Consider the following 20,692-nt stretch of genomic DNA (forward strand, 5'->3'; position numbering starts at 1 on the left):
GGTGACAGGAAGATGCTCACTTCTCCCTCCCACCCACTTCTTAGATGTGTTCAGGCACCTTGTTCCCTCCTATTCTACCTATGAGGGTTGGGCTGAGGTCAGAACCCAAGTTGTGCAGCCAGTCCTGTGGAAGAGCCCCAGTAGACCAGCATTAGTCCTGGTCAGCCAGTGTTCAGGGCCACTTGGGCCACTGGGTCTCCAGGCAGGTGCGAGGCCTTGTCACACAGGATTGCAAGGGCTGTGACTCATGGCATTACTCATCTTTGGGCCTCCAGTAGCCAAGACCTACTTCAGAACTAGCATTGTAGGGTGTCTTACACATACTGAGAACATATCTCAGTCTCCTCCCTTTTCTGCACTGGATCATTGCAATGCGGGGTTTGCCTTTTAACTCCCCATCTGCCCGCTTTACAGCACACTTAGATCTTAACATGGACCATCAATGCTGAGGAACCTCTTCCAGGGCTTTAAAAATCTGGTAACTGCCAAATGAATTGCAAAATTTTCACAAAATGCATTAAAACAAAACAAAACAAAACAAAAAAACCTCAAAAAACCCTCAGAAAAACTAGCAAGTCTTTCTTCCCTTGCCTGAAGCAACAGAAGTGATTTGACCATCCTTTGCTATCTGATACTGGCCCATCTGGCTCGTCTCTAAAGGGACCTTCAGATTCAAATATTACATTTGGAGTTATTTTACTATGGAGACAACAAAAGAAATTTGGTAGAGAAAATGTTGGTTTTCTGTAGCAGACACCAGTGTGTTCAAAGAGGAGGGAGGGATCCAGGTTTGCAGGCTCTGTGCTGAATATCTCAGCCCAAAGTTCTCTCCAACTTCGTGCTGCATTAGACTCGATTCAAGTCCATGCGCTTGGCTCTTTGTCATGTGTTTTATTTTGCCACTGAACAAACGTGAATTGTGAGTTAAGCTTCAAATCAGTCCTTGGGTGAATATGGCTGCTGTTCTCCACCGAGCAGGTATGTGGGAACCTTGCCTTCCAGGGTGACAAGCCATACTCACTGCTTTTCTGGAGATTGTCCTCTGGTTACAGCTCTTAAGCATCTGGATTTGCCTTCATCTCTGGTTTAGAGTTGGTTTAGCTAAAGCTTCCCATTTACTCAGCCTGGATGCATGAGGCATAATAACTTAATTTTGCATGTCAAACTCTAGAAAATCTCTGACCACCCAATGCCCAAAAAAGAATGGATATTTTCTGGCTTGGGCAGCTGCTCTGAAGCTGAGTCACTTCCTTCTGATCTGTGCCTGGGGCTGAATGAACCTCATGCCTTGAGCCAGATGACTGATGGGGGAGCTCAGAGCTAGCTGCTCTGGAGGCCTCTGACAGAAAGTGTCTAGCTGTATAGAAGGCTTAATTATTCTAAATTGTTTCTGCTTAAATTCTGAAACATGAAAGGCAACATGTCTACCAGAGGGAGATAGTCATAGTCCTAACTATACCACATTTTTGGTCATGAGAATCCCCATTTTCCCTTCAACAACATTGCTGTGCAGGGAACCATCCTGGCAAGAGTGGGGCTGGCCCTGTGGACTGATGAATGAGCATGGCTCAGATGCTAACTGCTAAGCCAAGGCTTGAGCTTTGGCTTGTTCTTAATTTACGGCTGAATAAAAACAATGGCTTTCTTAATCTCCTGCCTCATTCTGGGGGGTGGGGGAGGAGAAACTTCCTGAAAATAGCTTTCAAAACTTCATGGTACTTGGAGGAAAAATTGGGATGTTAATGTACTACCTCAACTTTACCCCAAACACATTACCCCTACATCCCCTATTCAGTCAGTGAATATCTCCAGAGCTCTATCTTTTGTTTGCAGACTAGGTTGACCAGTAACACTCACACCTCTTCTTAGGGAGTTGAGAGTGGCAGAACTTGGTAGTGGTGATGTGAGGGATGGTGGAGAACTTTTGTCCCAGGGGAGGTTAGGCAAGGCCTGACAGCAGGGAGAACGGTCAGAGTTTGTGACCCAGAGCCTGAAGGCTTGAACATCTGGCCAGAAAGGGTGGAGCCAGCTGGTGAGGAAATAAGAGTCTTGTCTTAGGGAGAATGGCAGCTGGGAGGGGGAAAACAGAATTATCTGTACACTGAAAGGATTCTTTTAAACATCAAGATGATTTTATTTGTTTATACACGTCTTTGGTAATGAATATGGTTTCAACTTGTTTGCATTGTCTAGTAGCCATCATCTGAAGCAAGCTGTTTGGCTCAGTCCTCAGTGTTCAGCTTGGGGAGTGATTCCCTATTAGCCCCTCCATATGAATCGCTTTTACAGTTTAGAAACAGTCTGCAACTGACTTATCAATGGTTAATCAGTTGGACCTATGACTTTTAAGCATCCTTGGCAGTGAATTTCCTTTCTAATTTGATTTAAACTTGTGCATGGATCCAGCAACCATATGTGATTATATTCAAGATTGTCGACATTATCTCATTACACCAAAAGACTCAGAGAACAGAGCTGAAAACAAGCACAAGAAGCAAGACACAGACAGGGACCAAGGGAGAAAAGGCCGGTGGGCGACCTGAGGCAGAGAGGAAGGAGGCACTGGAAGTCTGGCTGCTCAAGTGAGGGTGTGTAGGCTTATGCAGAGCTGAGGCGGCGGCGTCTGCAAGAATGCGTCACTGCCACCACCAGGTTGGGACTTGGAGGTGTTCACATGGTTGCTGTGGTCCTTCCCAGAGCCCTGGGGTCCTTCACCCAGCTGACTTAGAAACTTCCCCAAAGTTAGCTGCTACCTGCAAGACAGATGGTGCTTGAATAGAACAGCAAATACACTGAATAAAATAAATTTAAAAGGCTCCTCCTGAACCAAGATTTTTTGGAAAGAATTCTAAATAGATGAAAACAAACAATTTGATTTCAACCAAATTGTTGTTTTTTTGTTTTTATCCTGATTTTCACCCGAATTGTCAGTCTCAAAAATAAACACTGATACATTCCCAGAAAATATTTTTCAAATAAAAACTGACTCTGTTAAAGTTTGCCCTGATTCTTTCAAAACTGTGTACAAGACACTGTCAACCAAAGTGACTTGCATATTTTTTTAAATAAACTTGAACATATGCAGCTAAAATGTCATTAACTCCCTGCTGCCTGAGTGTTTCTACAGAATGACGTAAGACCCCTGGAACTACATTTCTAACATGACCCTCAGAGAAACTTCCCCATCCAACTCAAATAGCATACTTTAACTTGTTTTTTTTTTTTTTTAAACAGAGGGCTCTGTGGTAATTAATAGTGAAAAGCACATAGAGCTTTATTTAAGCCAAACTTACTCTTCTTTTAACATTCACTTTGTCCAAGAGTGAATTATTTCAGAATAAAAATCACAGAGGAAAAATAAATTGAATTTTATATTGCTTCAGATACATTTGCTCCACTTATTGCTTCCCAAGTCAGACATTACATTTTGCTATATAAATTCACAATCAAGATTTTAAAGGGAGCTAAATATTTTAATCCAATTAGACAAGTGAACAAAACACTGAATATTACATGTAGTGTAGATAAGTGGTTTTTGCCTTTAAAAGACTGTAATTCCATCACATTACAACCCCAAATGTCAATGTTGTCTTTATTTTTAACGCTTTCAAACACGAGGCAGCCAGAGGCTCCACTCTCTGCTGTTGGTGACACTGTCTGTCCTTTGGAAATTCTTAACATCTATTTACCATGGAAACATGGTTCATATAAAACACAGACACCTGCCCATGTGCAGAGGACATTCTTGTGACTTATGTGATTTAAGAAAGCTGGAGGATTACAAACTTGGGATTCCACGTGTTGGGTCAGGAACACTCCTCTCTGTTGTGCTCTGGGAAGAGGAGAAGGTACTGCAAACCGCAGGCCCAGTGCTCACACTCTCTTCTGTGTGGAGGGCCTGCCACCCCTCACCGAAGAGTCCCAAGTCCAGCTGAAATGCTATTTTACTAAGAGCCCAAGAATCATCCTTTTTCAACTTCTTGCCTGTGAGAAAGCCTTTCCTGAGCCTACCTGTCAGTTCCTAGGTTTCTATAGTTCTGTTGCTTTTCCAGATCCCAGACACCCCAGGCAGGCCCCCTGGTCCAGGGAAAGTAGGCTTTGAACTCTGAGTGAGCAGAGCTTCCATAGTCAAAGGCTGGCCTGGCAGTTAGGGGAAAGAATGAATTGCTGGGTGTGGGTGACCTTGCAGTGAACTCCTGTCCCGCTTTGCAGCTGGCAACAGCCAGATTCCCAGGAAGGCACTGAGGCTACCTGGAGCCAGGGGGAGGGCAGAGAGCTTGGTATGAGGGTCTGTCACTTGTACTAGGAGGAAGAGGCAGAGCAGCAATCATGGAAGGCAGCCGGCTTGGGCCGTGGGCTGGTTGAGAAGGCTGCCTTCACACAGCTGAGCGGCCACATTTAACGCCACATTTTCACGAAGTTTGCACAGGAGGATTGGTCAGGGCACCTTTCTCTGGAGCAAATCATTGACTCACTACCCATAGTTCATTTGACTTGTTTATACCAGGTTGGTTTCCAAATGTGACTTCTACTTAATTCCACAAAGATAAAATCTGACTGCCTGGATGCTCTTCCACTCATCTGCTCAGAATCGACAGGCACTAAGAGTCTGGACTTGGGGGTCAGGTTGCCTGTGTGTAAATTGTAGCTCTGTACCATTTCACGTTCATCTGTCAACTTCCATATCACTCAGTTTCTGGTAAAGAAAAAAAAAATTAATACCAGAATTCAGCACTGTGATGTTTATGTTTGTAAGTCAACTTGGCTAGGCCTGGTTGAGTGGCTGAGCAGCTGGATGTAGTATTCCCCATGATGAGACTGGTAATCACCTCCATGGTGAAATCTACTGGGAGCAGCTGAGTAAGCTGCCTTTGGGATGTGGTCTGCTTCCTGTATATAAGGAGAAGCTTTGAGAACGGTCTCTAGCCTATGGCATGCTTGGACCCTGCATGTAGCCGTGTCATTGCTCAGCAGCCTTCCATGCTCTGCTGACCTTGGGACTTAAAATGGACTTAAGTCAATGGTCTGCCATGTGGTAACATCGGGACTGTGCCTTTTTTCTTGTCAACCTTGGGGTTTCTCAGCCTCAGCAGCCAGCAGCTGTCTGAGTGAAGAAACGCCTCTAGCTCCAGTGGGCCGGGAGCAGGTGGCAGAGCTGGTCCCCAAGGTTGAGGGGCTTTCACGCATCCCCTAGAGCCTGGCACTTTCAACTTGGACTTAAAACCTCCAAATTGTAAGAATAAACTCCTGTCTGTTAAGGCCATCCCATTTGTGGTATATTCTTGTCAGAGTAGCACTAAGTAACCAGAACAAGCACCCTTTAAAAGGGAGCTCCCACCTTACCCATGATGATCATGAAGCCAACATGGTAGATACTGAGATTACAGTAGGCTTGAAAGGTCCATCTGAGATGAATAATTTAACATCTCTTTTGTGTAGGGTCACCATGCGTTGGAATTGACTTGACAGCAGAGGGTTGTTTTAATATAAAATATATTTAATATAATATATATTGGGTTTCTGAGGCAGCAAATCTTTACGGAAGTTTTTTAAAAAGAAAGTCCCTGAGAAATGAAGTGAATAGAACTGGGAAGTAAATGGACAGGGAAACAAATTTCTTCTAGAGAATTCTACAGGCCACAGGCTATCATATGAAATTGGATGGCAGGAGGGAGTTATCACCATGGGTGAAGAGGCTGCTACTCTCCTGGGTGGGGGATGGGGTGCCAGCATGGTCTGGAGCTGGCCCTTGCTGGGAGAACTACAGGGCAGTAGCCTTAGTTCCAAAAACATGAGTGGGGAGTCACAAGGAGAAGGTTCTGGTGGCCACTGGGTAGCTCAGGCAACTCAGGACAAGACTTTGGAATGCCTCAGATGCAGGCAGGAAGAGGGACTGTACCCATCAGTTAAAAATAAATGCTTTATTACCAGAGACACAGCAAACAAGAGGTGGTGTAGTGCCTAAGGCATTTGACTCCTCGGAAGGAAGGTTGGGCAAACTACTTCCATAGGGCTACCCCCTCGGAAACCCAAGTAGGGGTCACTATGAGTCGGATCCGACTCCATGGCAGTGCGTTATGTTGTGATGTTTTACTCATAGACAGGAAATATGCAAAAGAGCAGCGTAATGAGCGAGGTGGCATCCCTGGGTACAGCAAGTGGTTAAGCACTCAACTGCTTTGACTCGACGGCACATAACAACAACAGAAGTGCCATGGAAGATAGGCCTGGAAATCTTCAGAAAGGTCACAGCCTTGAGAACCCTAGGGAGCAGTTCTGCTCTCTACGCGTGGGATCTCCATGTGTTAGAATCAACTTGACAGCAACTCTGAGGGTTTTCTGTTTGTTTTAGCAAGCAAGAAGGAGAGAGATATTCCATTTGGAAGGGCTGCTAAGAGGCTGGGGTGGAAATGCACAGAGCAGGGAAATAAGTGGACATGCAGGTCAGGCCTGAGGCTTCCGGCGCTCCTGCAGGGGTGAAGTGGTGTCACAACATCCTGGGTATCATCTTTCAGGCCTGCTTGTGAACAAAGCAGAAGAAAAGGCTCAGCCCCACAGCGTGGTTGCCTGGGGAACAATTCAGGTCACCCAGAGCGACTCATTTTTCAAAATCTGAATTTAAAGTCAAACTTCAGAAATAAATTAGACACAAAAGTCTGGGTTTGTGGAGAGGTGGCCCTGTTAGGAATTAAAAAGAGAACAAACAAAATGGGTTAGCAATACTGGGCTTGCAGATGGGGAGCGCTTATGTTATCTGTGGACAGTATTTTAGCGCAGCAACTGCCAGGGCGCCCGCTGGTCCTCTCGTGGTCTGAGAGCACCAAGCAACTGCAGATGTGGCCACTCCACCCAGGGGGCCACAGCAAGGGGCCTGACAACACGTGAAAGGCAGAAGGACAGGAAGATGGTAGCTGAGGGCTCGTGGGTCTCCAGACTGGCTATTGTGGCATGTGCAATTTCATCCTCCTGTACAGCAAGACCATGGTTAGTGTACCACAGAACACCAGTGGTTAAAGCGTTTGGCTGCTAACCAAAAGGTCAACAGTTTGAACTCAACAATTGCTCTGCGGGAGGTAGATGAAGCAGTCTGTTTCTGTAAAGATTTACAGCCTTGGAAAACCTATGGGGCAGTTCTATTCTGTCCTATAGAGTCTCTATGATTTGGAATCGGCTCAATGGCAGTGGGTCTGGCTTTTTGAAATATCCCTAAGAAGTACAGGTAGGTTACTTCTCAGATGCCAGATACTGGCAGTGACCAACATGTCTATTATCTCTGGGCAGGATATAGAGTCAGAGGGGAAAGCGCTGAGAATGGTCTTCACTAAAGATTCAGCAAACCAAGGGTGATAACGTTTTAGCAGGCATGCCTGCATTTCGCAAACAAAACAATAGCATACTAGGGTATCCTCCTCTGTCAGATAGTTATGGAACGCTTGCCACGGGCCAGGCACACTTGCAAGCACTGGAGTTGGACAATGAATAATAAGTACCATGATAGAAAGTGAGGGTGAATGCAGGGCTTCACACCAAAACCAAATAAAATAAAAAACTGATAAACAGATAGGAAAAGTTGACTGGCTACAGGGAGAGCAAGCCAGGTTGGTGCCATGTGCTCACAATGAGGGTCCCACATGTGTTGCTCTTATGTGGATCTGCAGGAAGAGGTCACAGCTTCAGCAGAGTCTTGGTGCTGGCAGGGAATGGATCAGATTGTGAAAAATTACTACATGGTCCTAGAGCCCACAGGCACTATGAAGATTCATTATAAGAAATGCCAGTTTCCTGGAGCTGAAATAATAATTTTAAAAAAGTACATTTTACTTGTATTTCAGGTGCTTAGAATTATTTTGTATTGTGTGTGTATGGGTGTGCTTTCTACCAAAGTTGTTATTTTTTTCTTTTGAAATGGCCTGTTGTGGTTTGTGCTTATCCTTGTATCGAAAGACATTGTTGAATTTGTAAGGAAATATAGTAAGACTGGGTCTCCATGGCACCAGCCACTGATGTGGCCATCTGGGGAGCAGGCAGGAGGATCATTCAAACTAGTCATTCAACATAATGGAACTGGGTCAGTTCAGTCAAGATGGAAAGGCCAGTAAGCTCTAGGTAGAGACCGTGTGTTTGCTGGTAAAATCAAGTCGGTACCCTGCAATCTCTGGTCTGGGTGTACTGTGTTGAGGACAGAGGGCACCCCTTCTGCAATGGCAGGGCTCTAGAGTGGAAGAGGAGTTCTGGTAGTGTAGTGCTTAAGGCACTTGACTGCTAAACCAGGAGGCTGGCGGTTCAAACCCACCAGCCACTCCTCGGAAGGAAGTCTGGGCAATCTACTTCCATAGTGATACGTCTCAGAAACCCAAGGAGGGGTCACCATGAGTCGGGTCCGACTCAACAGAGTGGAAGAGACTCCGTGTGGCTGGTGAGGAAGGGCCCAGGTACAGAAGCTCCTGTGGGCTCAAAGGAAGAGAGGTCCACTCATTTCCCCAGCACACATCACAACACACATTCATTCACACGGGAGCATGGCCTACTAATGGAGCACCTGCCTTTGTTCAGTGTGAGATGGAGCGACACATACAACACTCTAATTGCCCTGTGTGAAGCCATCTTCCTACAGGCTGAGTCATTAAAAAGTCATGATCAGTGTTGCACACACACTGGGAAATACACTTGAAATGTAAATATTACCTTCTCTCTTTTTTTTAAAAAAAGGCAACAGATTGGTTTTCATGTATCTCTCTGGTACAACTTCTGAATCTCTTGGTTTCATTGTTCTCTCTTGGAAATCCCCAAGTCACGGCTCGCTTACAGTGGCTTAGGAACTGGGGTCGGGGGTGCAAGCCCACTTTCTCTTTCTTGATGATGATTCTCAGTTTAACAGAGACCAGGTTTGGCCCCTAACCCTGTGCTGCTCTGACTTATCTGCTGAAGTGACAACGGCGTCTGGGTTACTATCTGACCTCCCCTTTCCACTCCCAGAGGACAAGGACTGTGTGTTAATTCTCTTTCCATGCACTACACGACAGGTAGTCAGTAACTGTTTTGTCTTGTGCTCTCAGATCACGAGAGGACCATCTCAAAAGGTTGCTGACACAATTTTTGTCATAGTCAAAAGTAATCTGAATAGCAGAGGCAGGAAATAGGATTATTTCCCTAATTAAGATCCCATTCTCTAGCCCCATTTTCATGAAGTAGTTTTGAAAAATTTGTAACTAAGAGACCATATACACCAAATGCCCTCTTCCAGCAAATAGGTGTTCATGTAAAAGTGCCTTTATATATGTTACAACAAATTGTTTGCAGCTAAAGAGTTGCAGGTCATAGCTTGTATAGCTTCACCAGGATTTCCTGGAGACACCCAGCCCATGTTGTTTTTGTTCTAGCTTCACCTGCTGCATGGCTGAAACAAGTCCAGTGAAGAGAGTCTGACACAAATGAGCCCCTTCGATCCTGGACAGGGAAGAGATGGCTCTCTGGCCACGTCTTAGCATCAGACTGTTTTTATTTAAAAGGCACAGAAATGCCTGGAATACAAGTTGTTTACAGATTTTAAAGCATTAAAATAAAATCATTAACATTGTATGAATCTATGACAAGGATTTTGATCTGTGGTCAAGATAAGTCACACATTTTTCATACAGTTGTTTACATGTAGTTTCCACATTTTTAGCAACAGAAATTATTTTCTCCAAAAACTGAAGTCGTAATAAGTGACTAGGCCAATAAATGAGAAGACAAGTCATACTGAAGAACATAATATATTAAACTTTTTATTATCATTTTTTTCCAGATACTCAGCATGCCACAATCTGATTGCTGACCTGGATGAAAGAGTGAAATCAATGATTTACAAAGACATACTGACAGCCATCTACTTTTAATATGCCACAGTCCACCACGACCTCTCCAGCGTGACACTGCCTCAGACTGCAGTGGTGCTGGTGCCACGGTCGCCCCCTGGTCTGAGTGCTGCCTGCACTATGTACTGAAGGGCTAGGACTGGATTTTGATATCTGATGAGGAAAGCTATCTCTCTGTGTTTTCTGAAATGATGTGATGTTTATTATGCTTAAAATCTGCTCATTTGTACACTGCTACCCATATGACTTTCAATAAATGAACTTTTTAAAGAATGGAATTAGATGTTTTCTTTTTTACCTTGTAGTAATGAACAAAACACATCAAAAAGGCACATAGTTTACCTAGGCCAAAGTGTAAAAAGGACCAAATCAACTTTTTTTTCCTGCCTAAATGAATAATTTATAAGGATCAGCACAAAGCCCATTTCTATGAGGCGGAGGTTAAAGATGTCCAAAATGTCCAACTTTTCCAAACCGCTGTACCATTCCATCATCTCCCATCAACTACTCCCCCCTTCCCTCAGTATCTTCCTTCTGGTCTTTGGGTTCCGTAATTTGCTGCACTGTCTCACAGAACTCACAAACTGTACTTACAGTTAAATGAGTAATTACAAAAGTAACAGGTAGGGTGCAACCCAGAATCAGGAATGATTTAGAAGCAACAGAAGAACTCAGGATACAATTCTTGATCAGGACAGCTTCTCACTCTCTGTTGCTGGGCCTTGCTCGGACCTTCTGGGCAAGTATTATAACTCCATGGGTCCAGAAGCCCCTCTGTTTTGCAGAGATCTCCTGGTTCCTGCCGTCTCATGCCATGTCTTTCCCTGTTTTCAGGCTCCTCCTCCTTTCCCTTCAAGCCTAGTAGGTTGACAAAACTGACCAATCCCCCTCCCCCCCCATTTGGGTTCCATATACCTTATTTGCATGGTCCTACCCTCACAAGAGTTCCATGTCTTATTTGCATTAGCAGCAAGCTGTTCAATCTCCTTGGTGGGCTGTAAGTACCTTATTTGCGTAGTCCCACCCAGTCACCGTATGTGAGTCACAAAGACTTAGTCCAGAAGGGCCATATTAAGTAATTCTTCATACTGCAGGCCATTCATTTTTCTTTCTCTCTTCGTGATCCATATATCATCCTTCAACTTTATTTGCCTTTAATCAACATCCCGTAAAACTCCATTGTTAATTTTATTATCCTACTAGGGTGTGCACAGTAAGGACACACCTGGAAGCACTAGGCATTATTCTCTCCACTCCTTCAATAAAAAGAAAAAAAAGCATCTTTGGCTCTGTGATGTCAGATTTCTTCTTCAATATGCAGTATTTGAGAAGAGCCTTAAAATATATACTTAGTGAAATTAGAAAATTCAACTTAAGAGTGTATCAAATACCTGTACAAAAATCATTATTTTAGTTTAAAATAGAATTTCTACTATACATAATTAAGCTCTCAAATGCTTTAAAGTAATAAAAATGGACACTGAAAATGTTGTCTTAGGCAAGGCTGCCTTTGGGACACATCACTGACGGCAGGCAGTTCTTCCTGGCCAGTGATCTATCATCATCATCAGTATTGATTATTTTGACATTGATCTGATATTCCCATCACCCTTGCCTTTCAAAAGCCATGTGGCTTAGGCTCAGGGGATGGTGGCATGATAAACACAGAGCCCATTTGACTCTCTAGAGCATGGAAAAGGTTCAAGACTGAACAGTAGAACTTCTATTCAGATTCAGAAGTTTTTTTACTTCATCAAATGTGCTAGACATAAAGACTGTCACATATTTTAATTGCCCTTAATTCTACTTTAGGAATACCATGAATAAATTATACAATATTTTTAAAATAGCACCTTTAATGAATTAAAGAGGTTATTTTAGCCTCCTGGAACTGTCCACCCCAGTGGTTCTGAGAGGGGAGCACATGAAGAACGTCCTAGGATCTGGCTGCCCCTCTCTCTCTCTCTCTCTCTCTCTCTCTCGCACACACGCACACGCCTGACTAGCTCTGATCCCAAAAGCCTGTCCTTCATCTGCCTTAGTCACAGGAGGGAAGCCAAGTTTCTAAAATAGTAGGTTACATTGGTTTATGAGGTAAAATCAGAAAAAGACCACATTCAAAAGGATTCTAGGTCAATCAGATTGTAGCCCTCATCCTACACTCCCAATGTCTAAGTTGGTTAATTTGCCATGAAGTTTTAAAAATATTCTAAGGAAGGAAGTGTACATTATCAGGAAGATGCTACCGATGAGCTACACTCCTTAAGAATTCTGGTCCAAAACGTTTGATGTGAGAATTATTAGGGTCTGAACAAATCTCCAAGGAGACCTATTTCCTCCCTGGCTTCATAGAAGATCTGTCCTAAACCTAGTGTGAAGAGGTCGGAAGTAGCCCTTCACCAAAGTTTGTACCACCACAGTAGTACAATTTCACTGAAGTTATAAAATAATCCCTTGTGTGTTTTGAGCTACAAGGAATTTACAAAGTTTCCTATCACATTTTATAGAGTAGGTTAATACCAGGTGGAGCTACTAAAATCTTTTTTTTTTCCTCAGTTTAGAATAGTATTTAATTTTCTGAGATTACAGAACCACATCCAACACCAATAAACAGAGAAGTAGCAGATTGACATAGTGCTTTATTTCAGCTGTCTGTACGAAGGAAAATAATGTGCATCCCTATCATATACGTGTAAAAATACTAAGGATGTACAGTGTACAAAAACAGTTTCCTGTAGTTATTTCACATCCTTGTGGGTCATATACTTAAGGAAATAAACAGTTTTAGTATGACCAACAGCAATAGTAATACAGTTTCTTGGGTTCATAGTCGCGTCTGCTTAAAATCCTTAACCAGATGACTAGATCTTGCACGGATCTAATGAAAGAACTAGCAAGGTCAAGAAATGTCACAAACTATAAAGCTACAGAGGTAACTGAATTACCAATTTAGAGGTTTTCTTTTTATTTAAATAAATACTTTACATTTCATGCTTGCCTGTAATGCACTACCAGGATCAAGATAAGGAAATTCTACTGTAGACAGTACAAACAGTAGCAGCAAAGTGTGTACATTGAGGTGTAATATACAGACCCTGCAGTTAGTAAGGAAGGCCCTTACTTTTGTACTCTAGGAGAAGCAAGTGGCCCCTGCAAGAACAGTCAGCTTTAAGAAGCCAGAAATCAGATATAGGGGATGGAAAACAATACTGGAATAATTAATTAGTGTAGAAAGCAAAGCTGTGAGCAATCCTGCCGAAAATCCAAGCAGAAATGGCCAGTTCCTCCAAGATGGCTATGTGATTACAAGAGGGCAAACTTAATGAAAACTAGTACAAACTGGAGTCCGCAAAGTCTGAACTGTATTCTTATGGAATGATTCCAGGTTCCAGGCCTTTCCACCTGCCAGAATCCACAACTACAGCTAGGGGCAAATGCAAGGGAAGTTTTAGAAATCTCCCTCTACACATATTTCTGTTTTTCTATTATTCCTCCACATCAGCTGATTGAGATCTGGGAGCAAAAGGAAGGATTTCTCAGAATCAAAGCCAAGAGAACACTTGTGGGAGGCTCACAGGCTCTTCCCGGGAACGAGGGCCTGAGCCCCGGGCCTTGGCTGGGAACTGAAAGCCAGCTGTGAGGAGAGGCCAGTCTGAGGCCCTATTGGTGCCAGTCATTAATCTTTAGGAAGTGTCCTTCGCCAAGGTCATGGAATCACCTTAAGCTTAAAAAAAAAAAAAAAAAAAAAAAACGCTATGTGCTCAGTGTGCAGTTACGTATTCTCTCTGAAGGAACGAGCGCTCTGACCATCAGCCAGTTTGAGCTCTCCTCTCGTCCTCTCTCTGCTGTTTCTAACAGAGTGGATGCAAGACAACTTACAAGAGACACCTTTCTAGTCTATTTTCTTATCAAAGTGAAACATTCAACATAATGCCAAGTTTAAAAAAAAAGTTGAGCTATATGTGTAAGAGTAAACTACCACTTAACTGTTAACTTCCCACATTAAGGATGAACTTCACTCAGATAAAAACATGAAAAATTAGGACAGCATCTATGTCTGAATATGCCTTAGCTGCCTTAATTAAATGCCCTTTAACCCCCGTCAGTCCCAGTGGCCCACCCACCGCCAGCAGTGGTTTCATATCTGTAAATCCACACTTCCAGCGTCAAGAGGCTAAGACATCTGCATATGAATATGATTCATCCTACTCAAAAGTCACTTGCTCTTTCATACAATGCAATCACAATACTACATAATGCTGTAGTCTTCCATTTTGGGAGCTGTCAGATAGTTTACCTAAAATACATTTCCATGATCACTCCAGGGAAGTCCGGGTTGCCGCCTGCTTGCTGCAAGAATGGCCCCCCAGCCCCTTGGACTTCATTGGCTGCTTTGGAAAATGTCAGCTCCTAGCACCAAAGGGTTGAATCTGAAGATCATCATTAATGAAGGAGAAAGATGAGGTTTGCATACATGTTCCCTTTCAGTGAGAAATGTTGGAACTGGGGAACATGAGTATTTACAGAAAAAGAAAAGTTGGAGGTGTTCTTTTGTTTTGTTTTTTTCCCTGATGGCTTAATTCAGTGATAAGTGTACCATGATCAGAATAAACACACCAGGTTCTTACCCTTTACTGCCTACTTGGGAAATTCTCAACATGTGTTCATTTTTCCAAGTAAAGTTCATTGTTCATCATCATCCAGGTCTCAATTTTCTTCATTACCCTGTGCTGCCAGGCTTTCACAATGTATCAATTCTCAAATAAGCACATATCAACATCCATTAGTTTCATTAACCCCCTGGCATGAGCAGTTGGGGATTTTCAGAACCAAGGGGTTAAATGACAGCATCTCTTCTCCCAAAGCCAAATTCTAATCAGAATGTACAATTTCAGAGCCTTATCAAGATTTTTTTTTTTTGTCTTTAACATAGGAGAAAAAGTGCATGATTCTCATCGGCTTGTACAATCCTTGCACATGGGTCAAAATAAGCTGCATGCAACCTATCTTGTATAAATTGGAGCTGCATTTGCTAATGTGACATATAATCCTCATCACTAAAAAATAAATACTACTGCAATATAAACAAAACTGTAAAAGGATAATCAAAGTTTTAACATCTGAAAAACTAATTCATGTAAAATAAAAAGCAGAAAATTAAAACAAATAAGGCAAACACCTGTTTACCTTGATGTACAAATTTTGGTGAGAAGCAGGATCATTATATCTGTCTACATTCTTCAGCCATCAGAGGTGATAAATATCAAGAAAGGAAAAAAGTTTCTAAAGCACAGGGGAAAAAATGCTCTCTGGCGTGAACCGGATCATGAGACCCTCTCTGTAACTTTAACTTTGCTGTGCACATGCCTTCATTTCTTGCTAAGACAACGTTCATTTGTCCACGATTGCCCATGAAGTCTAGACGTCCATGTGTGATATGGGCTTCCTCTGCAGTACCCAACAGGAAGTTGTATATGTGTGTGTGTGCGCGTGCATGTGTGTGTGTATACACACACACACACACATCTCCATCCTTCTTTCAAGTGCTTCCTAATGCATTCCAGCCAGATCGTAGTGATCCAGCCCTAATTTATGCACTGAATCAATATGCTTCACTAACATCCTGCATATGCACATCACTGCTCTCCCAAAACTGCTTAGAATTACAAACTAAATCTTCTTAGTCTAATTCATTTTTTATTTATCTTCTGGAAAGTTTAAAAATGTACCTAGAATCAATGTATCTCTTCCAGCCTTCACTGTTAGGGAAAACAAAAACTAAAAGATCAAAAGATGACAATCGGTGCACGAATGAACAATGGTGGACTCATGATTTCCAAAGATTGTAAAATTACCTCTTAAAGTTGCTATAATAGTAAGACAGTAGCAGCAACAGCATGAGACCTTAGACTGAGATACAATTTCATGCAAAAACAAAAAGTTGAATGTGTTTGCATATATGTGTATTTTCATGTGGGTGAAAGGTGGTTAGGGGTGAAGACCCTTGACTGGTCTGGGATGTTTGAAGGAGCTCCTGCTATTTGTAAGAGCTAGAACTGGTGATGATGTCCAGGAATCATGTTCGGTAATAAGTCTAAGATGACAGTGAAGTAGCAGAATGAAAGAGAATTATTCTCGTCCACTTGCAGAGTAGGAAAACTGAGGGAAATGCGGTCGTCTCTCATTGTCCATGCAGTCCATACCATCCTCATCATCTGTGGGCAGGAAAAACTATTTTAATTTTACATTTATTTATTTATTTAGTCAGTACTATCTTTGGTCTATATTTTTCTAACTACTAACACAAGAAAGATTAATGGAAGCAGTAACTCCCATCAACTCAGTGTTTATCAACTGAACATACTGCAATTGTAATTTATTGTTTAAAATTTCAAATTTCCCTAAACATGAAAATAATACAACCAAATCATGTCTTTGATGACACTGAAGTTTCAAATCTTAATTAAATTGGGAAAAATAATATTGAAGGAAATAGGATTTTCTTCAGTAACCTTTAATTTCATGAAACTACTACAACTTGTTAAAATTACAGAAGTCATGGATGTTGAGGCAGCCCTAAGTGTCTATAGAGAACTCACTGTCAAATGTTTCAAATGCTTTCACTTCGTGGCATTTTAGATACAAATGCAAAATCCAGGTTCCTATGACCCCATTTCATTTGTGTCCTTGATTGCGTTTTTAAGATTTTACTGTCTCTATTCAACATCTAAATATCTACCTTAACTCCCTATTCCCAATTTTCCAATGACAAAACATACTACTAGGATAAAGGGTAAGCAGAAGAGGGAGGGATGTCACCATTGAAGTACTCATATATCAGGAAACGAACAGGGGGAAAGACTTGATAGGTTGAAGGAGGCTGTTTACAAGGAAGCTGCTCTTCTTCCCTTTCATCTTTCCTGTTTCTCTGTAGTTAAAAGACTATAAATGATCACCCAACCTGTCCCCACAACAGTTCTGCTAATTAAAACCCTGCATTGCTGGGATGCCCTTCCTCATACATGGTCATTTTTTAATCCCTGATCAACAGAAGCTCCCACACATTCAGCCCCGTGAACACAGCTCTCAGTAAAGTCCCTGCCACCCTCCCGGGCTGACTTTCTCATTGGGCAGGAGCTCCCTTTTACATCTTCCTGGTCCATTACAACCTCGTCTAATTGTATGCTGTCCCAATAGTAGATACAAGGGTAAAGGTCTTTCAAATATTCAAGCCTCTTTTGTTCAAGGAAAAAATTCCATCTCTTCAAATATATACAGGAAATACATCACCAAATCTCATTTTCAGCCTCTCCAACGAGCATCAATTTCATGCAATGGGAGAAAAACACAGGCCAGATTCTTGCTGTGCTGTGGCTACCGACCCTGTCACACAACAAAGGATGGCACTCTGCATTTGTCTGAAGTGTAAGAAATACACATTTCTGTTCTCTGATCTTTTAGCTGTTCTTCTTTTTGCTATTCGTAATACAAACATTTCTAAGAAATGTTATCAACTTAAAACTAAGCAAAATCTGTGGTCTCTGATGTATCAGAAAACAGCACTGACTTAATTGGCGATCAATCAGTCAAAAAGGACCTGTGGCTCCTAGCTCCCCATAAACTACTGAACCTCTCTCCTTCGACAAGTAGACCCAGCAACTGCAGTCAGCATTTCTCGATTGTATTGAGTTTTACTTAGGGAAATCTCTGCCTTGTTATAAAATATTAGCACAAGTAAACCCCATGCATCTTTTAGATCAAAGACCTTTGCCAGCATTTTTAGCTATACTAAAGATGGCAGGAGCTGAGGAATGATGGCATATCAGCAAATAAAAATTCTCTAGAAATCTAGAAAAGGCAGTTGAAATCTTCATGTTCAGATTCTGACATGTGTCAATCACATTTCAAAAAAACAGTTTTCCCTATTAACAGCTTTGTTTTGCCGAGTGTTTCTGCACTGCAAACGTGCAGAGCCCAGGACAGCCCGTGTGGGGAAGCACAGTGCTTGTTCTTGTCCTGCCTCAGAAGTGGGAGGGACGCCTCACAGGCTCCTACAATGACTGGGCCCTCAGCCCAGGCTATGCCCAGACCAGTCAAGCTCTCTCGGCAGGGGAACATGTTGGATTTCCTTTTGGAGGAGAAGTATTGATTGCTTTTAGGCTGGATGGCAGCTGAAAATTAAGATCTTCATTCTGTCAGTAACAAATTAATCATATTTCTGACTAAACAATCCTAATTTCATAAATAACTCCACACCTTGATATTCTTTGAAAGTCAATAGCTCATGCTCTCATTTTAGCTCCCCACTTTTTCCTTCTTTTGTGGTAATGTTGTTGTTGTTGTGTGCTGTCGAGTTACAGCCGACACATAGCAACCCCTCCTTGGGTTGCCGAGGCAGTAACACTACGGAAGTAGATTGCCCAACCTTCCTTCCAAGGAGTTGCTGGTGGGTTTGAACCGCCAGCCTTCTGGTTAGCAGTCAAGTGCCTTAGGCACTATGCTACCGGAGGGGCAAATATAGAATCCTTATCTGAAATTAATGGAGCTCTGGTGGTGTAGTGCCTAAGGCATCTGGCTGCTAATCAGAAGGCTGGCAGTTCAAACCCACCAGCCACTCCACAGAAGAAAGACTGGCAATCTACTTCCGTAAAGATTTACCACCTTGGAAAACCAAAGGGGGTCACTATGAGTCAGAATGGACTCGACAGCAGTGAGTGTGGTTTGGGTTTTTGTTTTTTTTTTAAATCCAAAATCAGGAGCTCTGGTGGTGTCATGGGTAAGGCATTTGGCTGCTAACCAGAGGTTGGCAATTCAAACCCACCAGCTGCTCTGCAGGAGGAAGATGAGGCAATCTGATTCTGTAAAGATTTACTGCCTTGGAAACCCAATGGGGGCTGGTACGAGTCAGAATCGACTCAGTGGCAGTGGGTAGGTTTGGAGTAGGTTTCATCCAAAATGGAGCCATAAATATGGGAGAGGCACTGGGGCAGGTCCCTGGAAGGTTCTCTGGGCCTACAGTGGGATGGGTTGGGGGAAGGCCACTGTGAGTGACACATGAACCTGCAGTCAACCTTCTGAGTCTGAGTCAGGGACTGGGGCACATCACACCTGTCAGTGTGGACAAGGTCAGTCCCTGCTCTGAAAGGATGCTCAGAGAACAATGATGTTAATGAAGAGAATTTGGTTTAAAAACACATCTGGGAAAAAGAAAACAATGATCGACTGTATGCCTGAATCCCTTGGTCCAAGTAGTACCAGTTACCTAATTTTCTTAGCTCATTTGACAAATGTAATTATATAGCAGTAAAGCCACCAGATCTCAAAGAAATCCTATTTTTCTGTAAGAGGAAGGCAGAGGACCATTAATGGATATAACACAAGACGACACATTCCAAATCTGTTCGATTAATTAACACCAGTGAGGACAATCTGGCATGTTACTGCAGCTGTTTGTAGAAAATGGAACATTTTGCCTTCCTAACTGCTGATTTGTTCTAAAAAAAAAAAAATACCTCCATTCTGTTTTATAAAAGTAAGGTGGCAAGTGGGAAGACAATTGCTAACTAACGTTACTACTGTGGACTTTTATGAACAAAACCTCTGTGCTTTAGCAGTTAGAGAGCTGCTATGGTTTCTTACCAGTGCCATTATTCAAGCTGCAAGAATAAAAGATTATGTTACATGTAATCACAGTTCATGGTTTCACTGATTCTCCTTTTATCCACCTCTTAAGGGAATTGAGGATATACTCAGGGACTGTCAAACTAAAAATATGGCCCCTTTGCTCTGCAGGAACTCAGGAACCTCAGTTAATAATCACTGAGGCCGTTCTCCTACAGCAGGGGCACTGTGGACCCCATGTGCTGAGTGGGTACACTCCCAGGAGGGCACAGCACTGGACAGGGTAGCCTGTAGATATGCTGCTGCTGGTCTCTGCCCTCATCTAGGTTGCTGGAGCTCTTTTATTTGGCTGCCCTATCCGAGATCCTGAAAAGGGAAAGACAGCAAGCCCATACTTTCCTCCCCAACCTGGACTACAGTGCGCTTGTTAGACACAGATGTACTGCTGGGTGCTCATGTTTCTCATTCATCCAAGGCCCAGCAGCACACTGCACTTCAGACTTCCACAGGCCTACAATCGTATTCATAGGAAATATCCACCATAGAGATTCCCACAATGTTTGGACTTCCCATCGGAGTCCCTGGGTGGTGCACATGATTAAGTGTTGGGCTACTAACCAAAAGGTTCATGGTTTGAACCCACCCAAAGGGACCTTGAAAGAAAGGCCTAGAGATTTCTTTCTGAAAAACCAGCCACTGGAAACCCTGCGGTACACAGTTGTACTCTGTATACATGGGGCTCTGTGAGTTGGGAGTGTGTGAGTATGTGTGTGTGTGTGTGGGGGGAGGTTCTTATACATCTGTCTCCATATAGAAATGATCCTATTATACTTTAAAGATACTGAGATCATGGGTTTATACAGTGCTCTTTGTTGTTGTCAGCTGCTGTTGAGTCAGCTCCATCTCATAGCAACCTTATGTATAATAGAATAGAACACTGCCTGGTTCTGTGCCATCTTGATGATCATATACAATGCTACCCCCATCTAACTGTATATATTCTTTTAAAGAACACAGTTGCTGTTAATGATGAAATGTAACATGCCAGGAAAAACGTTCTATTAATGGTTTTTATATTGTTGATCAAAGAAACTCAGGAACTAGGTTCATGATATATTCTAAATTTATGAAGCCTTGCTTTATGGCCTAACATATGGTCTATCATGGAAAAAGTTCCATGTGCACTGGAGAAGAATGTATATTGTGCTGCTGTT

General features: G+C 42.6%; 1 protein-coding gene across 1 annotated transcript in view; it reads right to left on the reverse strand.

Moving 5' to 3' along the window:
* Positions 1–15,986: 15,986 nt before the first annotated feature.
* AKT3 (AKT serine/threonine kinase 3) overlaps positions 15,987–20,692 on the reverse strand; it is a 202,432-nt gene continuing 197,726 nt past the window's right edge. The window contains exon 10 of the mRNA XM_007949143.2: positions 15,987–16,072. Coding sequence (XP_007947334.2) covers positions 15,987–16,072 — 86 coding nt within the window. The remainder of the gene's footprint in view (positions 16,073–20,692) is intronic.

This window comes from Orycteropus afer, unplaced genomic scaffold (genome assembly GCF_000298275.1).
Source record: "Orycteropus afer afer isolate SDZICR_OR568_19922 unplaced genomic scaffold, OryAfe1.0 scaffold00239, whole genome shotgun sequence".
NCBI classification, from domain to species: domain Eukaryota; kingdom Metazoa; phylum Chordata; class Mammalia; order Tubulidentata; family Orycteropodidae; genus Orycteropus; species Orycteropus afer.